General features: G+C 50.2%; 1 protein-coding gene across 1 annotated transcript; it reads left to right on the forward strand.

The window, feature by feature from the left end:
* The first annotated feature begins 6,450 nt into the window (after positions 1 to 6,450).
* Positions 6,451 to 11,050, forward strand: LOC124513456 (CMRF35-like molecule 6). Its single transcript, XM_047081466.1, has 4 exons — positions 6,451 to 6,884; positions 7,416 to 7,751; positions 9,524 to 9,647; positions 10,730 to 11,050. The coding sequence occupies exons 1-4, from the start codon at positions 6,824 to 6,826 to the stop codon at positions 10,860 to 10,862; spliced, it is 654 nt and encodes a 217-aa protein (XP_046937422.1). The 5' UTR covers positions 6,451 to 6,823; the 3' UTR covers positions 10,863 to 11,050.

Raw genomic sequence — 11,050 nt, forward strand, 5'->3', positions numbered from 1 at the left:
CTAAAAGAAAGGCTAACATCATACTTAGTGATGACAAACTAAATACTCCCCGTCTGAGATCATGAGCAAGACAGAGATGTCCTCTTTCACCATTGTTACTCATCCTAACATCATTGTTACTCATCCAGAAATTCTGGCCTTTGCAATAGGCTAGAAAAAGAAATAAAGCCATAGAGAATGGAAAAGAAGAAATAAAGCTGTCCCTATTTGCCGATGACATAGCTGTCTATGTAGAAAATCTCAAGTGATCTACAAAATCTCGTAGAACCAATAGGTGAGTTCATCAGGTCATGGGATCCAAGATGAACACACAAAAATTAACCACATTTCTATATACCAACAATGAACATATATGAACCAGAATTTAAAATGCAATTCCATTTACAATAACTCCAAAGGAAATGAAATGCTTAGGTATAAACTTAAAATATGTAGCAGATCCTTACACCAAAAATTACAAAATGCTGATGACAGAAATCAAAGAAAATTTAAACAGATGCCAATCCCTCCCAAATCTGAGTTCTAACCTATTTTGCTGAAAACCAAATTTTTTTTCCCAAGGGGATGGATACTTTCCCTGAGGCCCAGCTCTCTGTCTGAAGGGATCTGGAAGGATCATAACATGGCCTGATACCCAAATACAGAAGGCATTTCTATTTCCCAACCTCATGGATAAGGACGAAGGAAACAGCCAGAGCACACTTGTTGCAGGTTTTCAAGCCACCACAAGATGGTGATAGTGGCCATTTGCAGAGCTTCTCTGGAGACCCTGTTCAAGGACTTAAAAATAGTTCTACTCTGGGGTGCCTGGGTGGCTCAGTCGGTTGAGCATCCTCCTTCGGCTCAGGTTATGATCTCGCAGTCTGTGAGTTCGAGCCCTGTGTCAGGCTCTGGGCTGACAGCTCGGAGCCTGGAGCCTGCTTTGGATTCTCTCTTTCTCTCTCTCTCTCCCTTCCCCACTCATGCTCTGTGTTTCTCTCTCTCTCTCTCTCTCTCTCTCTCTGTCAAAAATAAATAAACACTAAAAAACTAATAATAATGATAATTCTACTCTAACAGGATTGCTTCTCAGTGGCTGAGTCCCTCCTGGGTGATTCAAATACCCTGATCCTGGCCACCCCTGGGTGTTAGAAACAAACCCATTGTATCCTCATGGCCTTTCCTTTTCAGGCTGAGTCTTACATCATCAGCTATGCGTGTGGGGTCACTTTGTCTCCTTTGGGACCAACCAGAGGTGGACCCAGACATTCACAGGTCCAAAGCTCAAGATCCAACCAGGGGTCTGGAGCCCAAAGGGCAGTTCAGACTAGAATAAGTCGGGGCCCTAATACCCTGTGCCTGGAGGATGGAATAGAACCAGGCAGAAAGACAAGACACTTCTGACTCTACCCAGGGCTTCAGCTTTATTGAGAAACAGCATCCGCAGGGCTCTTCTGGAATTCTTACCCTTGGAAGAGATAGAAGGACCCAGTGCCCCCTACTAAACATGGCCAGCTGGCTTAGAACTTGGTGTGGTGACAGCTGGCAATGCTTCCTCTCACCCCCCATGAACAAGGGAAGCAGCTTTTTCAAAGATATAATTGGTGCCAGCAAGGTCTGAGGAAAGGCATCTGAGGAGGTGAGAAACAAGGAGACAGAGGTGCTGGGACCAAGAGAGATGGGCAGACATGGGCTGGAGGCTGGGGTGGGAGGGTCTACCTTGCAGCGTGGGGAGAGATGTCTGTACTTTGGCTCTGACCTGGCATCCCAGGAACAGCCTCAAAAATGGTCTTTAACATTATCTCTATGTTGAATTGTTTACACAATCGCAGGGCTGCATTGAATTGTCTATCCTATGTACTTATACATGTGTTTTATTTCTACCAAAGCACACATACATTAACACTGTAATTCAGGAATCATTTTTATAGCCCAATTATTTATACCTTATGACCATTTGTGTATTAAAAAGTTGATTCATGAACTTCACACATTTAAAATATGCCATACATTTTTTTTTGGTCCCCCGAGTACTCACACTCTCCCTTCAGTCCCAGAGTGGTCAGCACCTCTGTGAGCCCCAGTGCCTACAGCCCAGGGGCCCCTGCTGGCATCCTGAAGACAAGCTTGTGCCATCGGAGCCACCGCACTCGGGGCACCCGGTCCAGGCAGATAGTGGGACTCGGCATCCTACAGGCTGGCATTGGGAGCCAAGCCAAGCTGCCACCTCTTCCAACTCTAAAATACACTGTAATTTTGGGGGCGCCTTGGTGGCTCAGTTGGTTAAGCATCTGACTTCAGCTCAAGTCATGATTTCATGGTATGTGGGTTCAGGCCCCACATTCAGGCTCTGTGCTGACAGCTCAGAGCCTGGAACCTTCTTCAGATTCTGTGTCTCCCTCTCTCTGCCCTCCCCTGCTCACACTCTGTCTCTCTCTCTCTCTCTCAAAAATAAATAAACATTAAAAATTTTTTTAATTAAAAAAAAAAATATATATATATACCATAATTTTTGTAACCCTATTTTGGAATCTCTCTTTTCTTAAGATGCTGAGAGCTTCACAAAATAAAAGCGGCCCAGGCTTCTCTGGACCTCAGGGGGACCATGAAGCCAAAGAGGAATAAAAAAGATACTTCTGATTCTAGTCCAAGGAAAGGCATAACATTTGCCTTTAACTTGATCTTTGCTTCATTATTTTTTGCTTGCAAAAGAGAGACCCAATTCACTGTGTGGATGGTTCCCATGCTATTTCATGCTCAGCCTGCTGACCTCCTAGGCTTTTACTCTGCATTTCTCTATAGCAGCCTTTAAAACACCAATGTTCCATCAACTCTGGAAGATGTAGTGGGAGATGACAGGAGGTGGTGAGTTTTTGGATCCTCCCGTGTTGAGTCCTCACATGGATCTTCCCTCATGTGCAGGCTTGAGGGTTGGAGAAGTAAATCGCCACTGGGTCAAAAACACTTGTGTTAGTCAGGGAAACAGAGAAACAGAACAAATAGGAAAATTATGAAGAGTTCATTATAAGGAATTGGCCCCCATGGTTATGGTAGATGAGGAGTACCCAAGAAAGCAATGGTATAATTCATTCCAAGTTCAAAGGTCTGAGAGCCAGGAATGCAGAGGGCAGGAAAAGATGGATGCCCTAGCTGAAGCCATCAGGCAGCAAGGGGCAAATTCCTCTTTCCTCTGCTGGTCATTGAATTCTACTCAGATCCTCAATGGATTGGGTGAGGCCCACCCACCAGGGGAGAGCAACTTACCTCACTGAGTCTGCAGATTCAAATGCTAATTTCATCCAGAAACATCCTCACAGACACATCCAGACATAATGCTCCATCTGAACAGCCAGTTAAGTTGACACATAAAATTAACCGTCACAGCACATACTCAAACCTAAAGTCAAGTTTCTGCTGTTTTTGCACTGCCCACCCGGTGGACCTTCCAACTTTTCAGGGCAATCAGGAGCTGGCAGAAGCTGAAGTGTTTTCAGAAAAAGAAGAAGCACTTGGGAAGTGAGAGAGGAAGAGAGATGGTTGTGAGTGGAGAAGTTTCAGGAAACAGTGAGTCCCTGTCAAGTTTCTCAATTTGGGTTACAATGGCCACTGGCTGCCTGACAAATCCTCTCATTCTGCTTCCTGGGTCTGAAGATTGTGCCTCTCCCCCTTGCTGTCTCTTGGCCACCCTCTCCCCACCAGAGTTATGATACAAGGGAAAGACGCTTGAGCAGTGGAGCCAGAAGAATCTGGGTTCGGATCCTGACATCAACCCTTATAACATGCTTCTGGTCAGCTTATTGATTCTCTGAGCTGTTGGCAAGGTAGCTAGAAGGGGGAGACATTATGTAAACTCTTTGTTATATGAAGAAAGACCAATAAATGACAACTGCCCCCCCCCAAAAAAAAATCAAGCAAAGTTTCAGAGCTATAATTTCAAGGTTTGGTTTTTTGTGTTTTTTTTGTTTTTTTTTTAATTTTTAATTTTTTTTTTTTAAGAGAGAGAGAGCAGAGGAGGGGCAGAGAGAGAGAGGGAGACAGGGAACCCGAAGCAGGCTTTGCACTATCAGCACAAAGCCCAACACAGAGCTCAAACCCATGAACCATGGGACTATGACCTGAGCCATTCGGATGCTCAACCGACTGAGCCACCCAGGCAGAAGCAACAGTATAGGACTTTCAAGGATCAATCATAAATGTGTTGGGCCTTGCTCCTTCTGGGATCACTCACTCTGGGAGAAGCTAGTTTCCATGTCATGAAAACACTCATGCAGTTCTCTTGCACAAGGAGCTGAGGTCTCCTGCCAACAGCTATGTGAGTGCGCCATCTTGGAAGCAGATCCTCTAGGCCAGTCCAGCCTTCAGATGAGTATAGCCTTGGCTAACATCTTGACCACAACTTCATGAAAGAGATGCCCTGAGCCCAAACCACCCAGATAAGCCACTCTCAGATTTGCGACTCTCAGGAAGTGTGAGGTAATAATTGTTTGATATTTTTATCTGCTAAGTTTTGGGGGAATTTGTTATGCAGCAATAGATATCTAATCTAGTTGGACTTGCCTGGGGTCAGTGTCTGCAGCCAATTCAGTTCTCGTTTATTTACTCAATCACTCATTCACTCATATAGCAAATATTTATCATAAGCCGACCATTTGTCACATACTACAGTTGGGCACCGGGTTATTCCGTGGTGAATACAACAGATCCCAAATGCCGCTATGATATAAGCTATGATATATCCTAATGGGGTGGGGGAGTGGAAAGAAACCACCAAAATAAAACATAATAACAAGGTTTGGTGAGTTATGGAGGAAATAAACAGAGACCAGTGATTTAGACAACAGGGTGACCCCTAGGAAGGGTGATCAGGGAAGGCTTCCTGAAGGGGTGACATCCAAGGTGAAATCTAAAGGGTAAGAAGGAACAAGCAATGAGAAGAGGTGGGCAAAGGATCCAAGGAAAGGAACAAGCAAGTGATAAGGCCCTGGGGCAGGACGGGCACTGTGGCTGGAGCACAGGGCACACTGGGGCAGGGGGGCAAGATGGAATTGCAGAACCCAGCAGTGGCTGTGTCCTCTTGGGCTATGTAGACCAACCAAGAAGAGTGCATTTCATCTGAAGGGCATGGGACAAAGAGTGTACTAGCTACTATTGACTTTTGTTGAAGTACTCTCTTGCTGATGAGTGGGAAAGAGGAAGGTCAAGGCACTGGGGGGACAAGGAAGAACAGGGATGTCACCATCGCACTGGGAAGAGAGAGTACAGTTGTAATGTCAGGGGGAAGAGGGGAAATAGGAAGATGGAAAGTGCTAGAATAAGCATTAAATGGAGTGATAGAGAGAGGAATCCCTGGTGTCGTGGTCTGGTTGCAGTAACACTGGAAATATTGTTGTCTTTGATCAGGATAAGATAGTGTAGGAGAGGACCAGATCTGGGGAGAGAGTGTTTAGCGGGAAGTTGATAGACTTTGTTGTGTAGACCTGGTTGTGCATGACAACGCTGAGAAGCTGGCATAACCCAGGCAAGATGTTGGGCCCTGAACCTTGACCTGCTTCACTACCATTTCCAAGGTAAACTCATTCCAAATCCATCACGTCATGAGAATGAGCCACTCTGAGTTAAGATAGACTTGCCTCCTCACCTCCAGGCAAGGACCTTCCCCCATCCTGCACCTTGAAGAGACCCCCAGTCACCACTGTGAACCCAAAAGAGACAGCAGCAACTTGTGTTTGGCAGACCACCATCTTGTTACACAACCACCCCTCTGTACCACTGGTTGGAGAGGACAGGCCCAGCCTCAGCTTCACGTGCCCCCATTTTCTCATCAGTACCTCCAATCCTTGCATCCTCTTGTCCATTCTCAGTACTCTCCCCTGCAAGTCACAGCAGAGTGGACTTCCCAAAGAAGAAAGTAAAAAGTGAGGTCCTCATGTTGGTGACAGCTGTTCCATGTCTATGTCTGGAGAACAGAGAAACACAGCCTGAGGGATTTGTACCCTGGTTGGGAACCCAGAGTCAAAATGAGACCTTTTTTTAAAATTTTTATTTATTTTTGAGAGATAGTGTGTGAGCAGAGGAGGAACAGAGAGAGAGGGAGACACAGAATCTGAAGCAGGCTCCAGGCTCTGAGCTGTCAGCACAGAGCCCGAAGCAGGGCTTGAACTCTTGAACCGCAAGATTCAAGATTATGACCTGAGCCAAAGTCAGATGCTCAACCGACTGAGCCACCCAGGCACCCCAAAATGAGACCTTTGAAGGAATGTGAGGTCACAGTGCCAACATGTGTGGCTAGAGGAGAGCAGGGGTCCCATGGGGGACTGTGGGAGTGCTTGGAGCTGCAGGTTGGGGGGGTCCTAACACCACTGTGGTCACCACTGATGGGTGCTCTGGCCTTTACCCCAGAGATGGTGCCTCCTGAGCACAAGGAAGTGACGTGTCACAAGGGTGTGGATGGCCCACTGAGGAGGAAATGCTCTGATGTGGCTCCGTAGTGTGGGGGTGAATGTGGATAGTGAGAGGAGCAGCTGTAGGCTGTGGAGAGGGATGGCAATCCCACGCCGGCCCTGGACCCGGATCGGGACCTGTCCACAGATTGAGAAGCACCCAGGGCACCAGGTCCTGGGCTCTGCACCAGCCCATGCTCTTCTGTCCCCAAGCTTCCTCCACCCTGACCAGTTCGAGTGACCATGGAAGAAGACTGTGGGGACCAAAGACAGACTGAACAAGGAACCAAAGAGGCCTAGGAAAGCAGAAGTGGGATGTGGAGACCAGACCTTCTGTGAGGAGGCTTGAAAGTGTTCCCCCTCAGGAGCCTGACATTGCTGTGGGTGACGTCTGTGCCATAGAAATGACCCTGGGGAATGGGAGGGCATGGCTGCCTACAGCTCTACTCCTTCTACAGGTCCCAGGTGAGTGGGGCTGAGCCTGGGCAGGGAAGTCGGCCCTTGGTGGGAGGGAGGGCAGGGGGAGGTGGGGAGAGAGGGACCCAAGGGGAAGGAAGGAGGATGTGGGAGGGAGGAGGGAGAACAGAGAAAATTCCAGAAGCGGCCAGCTACTGCCTCAGCAGTGACCAGGATTCAATGCATGAAGCAGGTGAATCTTGTCCACTGTCCTGGACTGAGCAGCACCGATGAGAGGGAATCTGTGTCCACTATTAACGTCATTGTCACAGTCAGAAGTGATGTCTTGGAGCATCATGTGCACACGCGGGCACACACACACACACACACACACACATACACACACACACACACCATGAACAGCCTCTCCTTGTCCACTCTGTGACATCCTCTCCCTTGGGTCTCAGGAAAGGACTGTCTCCTGCCAAGGCCTCCTCCAGATCCTGAGGGCCCTTGAGGGACCCAAGAGGCACCTTGACCCAAAAGCCCACTGACCCAGGCCCATCTGATGAGGGACCCACACTTGGCTGTGTTTTCCAGGCTGTTCCTCTATAAGTGGCCCCACCTCCGTGACGGGCACTGTGGGGGGATCCCTGAGCGTGCAATGTTCATATGAAGAGCAATTAAGAACACATTTCAAATACTGGTGCAAAAGGCCATGTTTGTGGAAAACTGTGGAGACCAAACGGTCAAACAGAGAAGTGAGGAATGGCCGCATGTCCATCAGGGACCATCCTGCAAGCCTCACCTTCACAGTGACCTTGGAGAACCTCACAGAGGATGATGCAGGAATATATCAGTGTGGGATCGATACGTCCTGGTTAGGAGGATACTTGCAAGACCCCACCGTCCACATTGTGGTGTCTGTGACCCCAGGTGAGCTGTACACACCCCTCCCCCAGCACCAGTACTAGGGCCCCTGAGACTGGGGCCGGTCACCCCGAACCTTCAGGAAAGTGGTGACACGTAGGCTAGAAGAACAGGGAGAGGATGGGGCTGGTGACGCGGGACACCGGGGAGGCGTATGTATGTGCTCTTGTGGGCGTGTCCACATGTGTGTGTCTAGATGTGTGTGCATTCATGTGTGCATGTGTTGTGTTGTCTGCACACTCACACAAGCACACCCGTGGCTGTCGTAGGTGCCTCTGTATGCCACACCCTGACACACTGTCAAGCCTAAAGCTCTCCCGGGAAGGGGGATGGGAGAGGCCCCGAGTCTGGGGTCAGCTGCCTTCCTGCCCTGACAAGAGTCCTGTCTACTCTAAAGGGACCCTAGTCTCCTCCTGGAATCTCTCTATCCTCCCAATGGGAGACAGGACCCCTCAGATATTTCTTCTTCACCCTTATAGGCTGCCCATGCATGACCCTGGGGCTCTAGAGAACATCACTATGTCATGGATGCTTCCTGGGGCCCCAGCCTCACAGCTGTGATTCTCAAGGTCTGCAGCAACCTCGAGACGGCCCAAGAATGAGCTCCAGACCCTGATCTGGAGCTTCTGTGACCATTTGGGAACCACCCCGCCCTCCAACTTGACCCTCCCCCTCTTCTTCTGGCACCTCGTCCCCACAGGAGGGAACCCAGAGAAACCCCTGAAGTGGCTCCCCTCAGACAAAGGAGAAGGAGGAGAAAATGCGTTCTCAGGTCTTATGGTCCCAAATATACCGAATAAGTCTTCTTTAATAGAACCCTGTTTTTGTTTCCTAAGAACCAAATGAAGGTCATCCCTCCAAGTCTGTGGATTTTTATCTCGTGTTCTTATTCTGCTGTTGTCCCTGGTTCCTCTGTGGGAACTCTGAGGTCCTTCTTGTGGGTCTTAGTTTGTCTCTCATACATGAGGCATTTCCCTCCCATGCCCTCTGTGGGTTTCTACTCAACAGTGAGGAGCTGAGTGTCCACAGGCGTCCCTGGGGACCTGAGGGAAAGACCTTCTTCTCATTGGCTTTAAGACAGGCCACTTTCGGGGCGCCTGGGTGGCGCAGTCGGTTAAGCGTCCGACTTCAGCCAGGTCACGATCTCGCGGTCCGTGAGTTCGAGCCCCGCGTCAGGCTCTGGGCTGATGGCTCGGAGCCTGGAGCCTGTTTCCAGATTCTGTGTCTCCCTCTCTCTCTGCCCCTCCCCCGTTCATGCTCTGTCTCTCTCTGTCCCAAAAATAAAAATAAACGTTGAAAAAAAAAATATTTTAAAAAAGACAGGCCACTTTCTATGGGGTCCACCGGGTGTGTGTCTGTCTCCCTAGATCTTTCTTTCTGGTCATTCCCACTCCCAGAGAGGACTGTGCAAGGGCCGCTCAGGTTCGTAGGCCTGGCTGACAGTTCTGGGGGCCGAGTGCACTGAGTGACGGAAACCCTGGCCCGTTCAGACATTCAGACTCTGCTGAATGCGCTCTTTCGTGATCCTCACCCCAGACATCAGCCCTGCCTGAGGATCCTGGCTCCCCCAAGCTCTGGATCAATCTCTACAGAGTAAACCTCACCCCATCCTCTGCCAGGGTGCACGTGGTGTGGCTGTGGCTGAGCCTGAAGCCATGTGTTCTGTCCGTGCACTGGAATCTCTGAGTGACCAGGACTCTGTGAGTCAGAACCACACAGTTGACCGAGTGGGAGACCCAGGGGGAGGGCGGCAGGCCTGATGTGTGCTTCCCTCTCAGGCTCCACTGAAGCCCCCAGCATCATGAGGTCCACCAGCCCCCCAGGCCTTCACAAGACCCTGCCAGCACCCACGGGGAGCACTGCGATCCAACAGGAGACCCCCAGTCCCAGCCGACATCCCGGGTAAGAGGCTCGCATGGGGAGACTTATGACACCTGACTGATTTCTAGACCACACGGGGAGCTGAGGAATGAGGGTGCGTCTCTCTCAGCCCAGCACCCTCATTATTTACCAAGTCCACACCTAACTGTGAGGCTCCCACCTAGTGCCAGGCACTCTTCTGTGGATACAGCCCTGAGCCACTGAGACACATCCTGCTCTGACAAAAGTGGGGGGTGGGATTCACACAAGGACTAAGTCAACATGCTCATCATGATAAGTGTGTATTCATGATGAGTGCTTGGAAAAAATCCGTCAGAGGGGTCGGGGAGGGCACGTGCGGGAGGGGGACAGGCAAGCTATTTAATACACAACCACGAGGGAGAGGACATTTCACTGGGGACCTGCAGGATTTAGGGAGTCGCCACTCAGGTGTCTGCAGAAACGGGGCTCCAGGGAGAGGTAAGAGAAAGCATGAAGAGTTTTACAAAAGACGCCTTCAGGGCTCAGCCCAGGCCGGGTGCTCTGGGGGCCGGTGGCCCTGCCCTGTGCCCCCTCCTTCCCCCGCCCCCCAAGCCCTGGCCAGAGTGGCATCCTGTCGAACACCAGGCCTCTGAGGGAGGCGAGAGCTGAGCATGTCATCCGTCCCTTCTATCATCAGCCACTGAACCAGGTGCCACACAGGTGCCAGATGCTCATTGCGAATAAAGCTAACATTTCCGAGCCCTCGTGGGAGATACTGTTTACGGGAGAGCAGACACCAGACAAATAACCCTGATACTGATTTCTAGTCCACAGACAGGGTAACCCCCAATGCAGAAGGCTGAGGTAGAACCCTCTTCCTGGCCCAGGTCCCATGTCACTCCCTGGGGTCTCCCTCACATCACTCCAGGGGCCGGGCCCTTTCTCGTGTCCACCGTCCTGTCTCAAGGCCACCTGTTAGCCTGAGGGGTACGGGAGCAGTCTCTAGTGTGGGGCTGCCATGCCCATGGACCCACCTGGGACTCATCTCTGCATGGGTTGTTGGGACCTCAGGACATGGGCACAGGGACAGAAGGAAAGCGGAGGGTACCAGGGCTCACTGTCTGTCACTGTGTCCCCCACAGGTCCCTGCTCAGCAGCGTCTACTTCTTGCTCCTGGTCTTCCTGGAGGTGCCCCTGCTTCTAAGCATGCTCAGTGTGGTCCTCTGGGTGACCAGACCTCAGAGGGGCTCTGGGGGACGGGCAGAGTCAGCCTAATTATGAAGACCAGTAACACCTATTGCCCATTGATGATCTGTCCGGGAACACAGCGCCCCTCATGGATGGGAACGGCCTTCTGACCAATACATCCAGCTGTTGTCCACATTTCTATCAGAATATTCTGTATGGGAATGCAAGCTGGTGCAGCCACTCTGGAAAACAGCATGGAAGTTCCTCAAAAAACT

This window comes from Lynx rufus, unplaced genomic scaffold, assembly GCF_022079265.1.
Source record: "Lynx rufus isolate CCGP_SWC_20201006 ecotype Redwood Valley unplaced genomic scaffold, mLynRuf1.p SCAF_18, whole genome shotgun sequence".
NCBI lineage: Eukaryota > Metazoa > Chordata > Mammalia > Carnivora > Felidae > Lynx > Lynx rufus.

Bases quoted from the DNA above. Each gene is read 5' to 3' on its own strand.
- LOC124513456 (XM_047081466.1), top strand. From the start codon at position 6,824: ATGACCCTGGGGAATGGGAGGGCATGGCTGCCTACAGCTCTACTCCTT. The intron at 7,752-9,523 runs GTGAGCTGTACA...CTTCCCTCTCAG, and splicing joins TGTGGTGTCTGTGACCCCAG to GCTCCACTGAAGCCCCCAGC. The intron at 9,648-10,729 runs GTAAGAGGCTCG...TGTCCCCCACAG, and splicing joins AGTCCCAGCCGACATCCCGG to GTCCCTGCTCAGCAGCGTCT.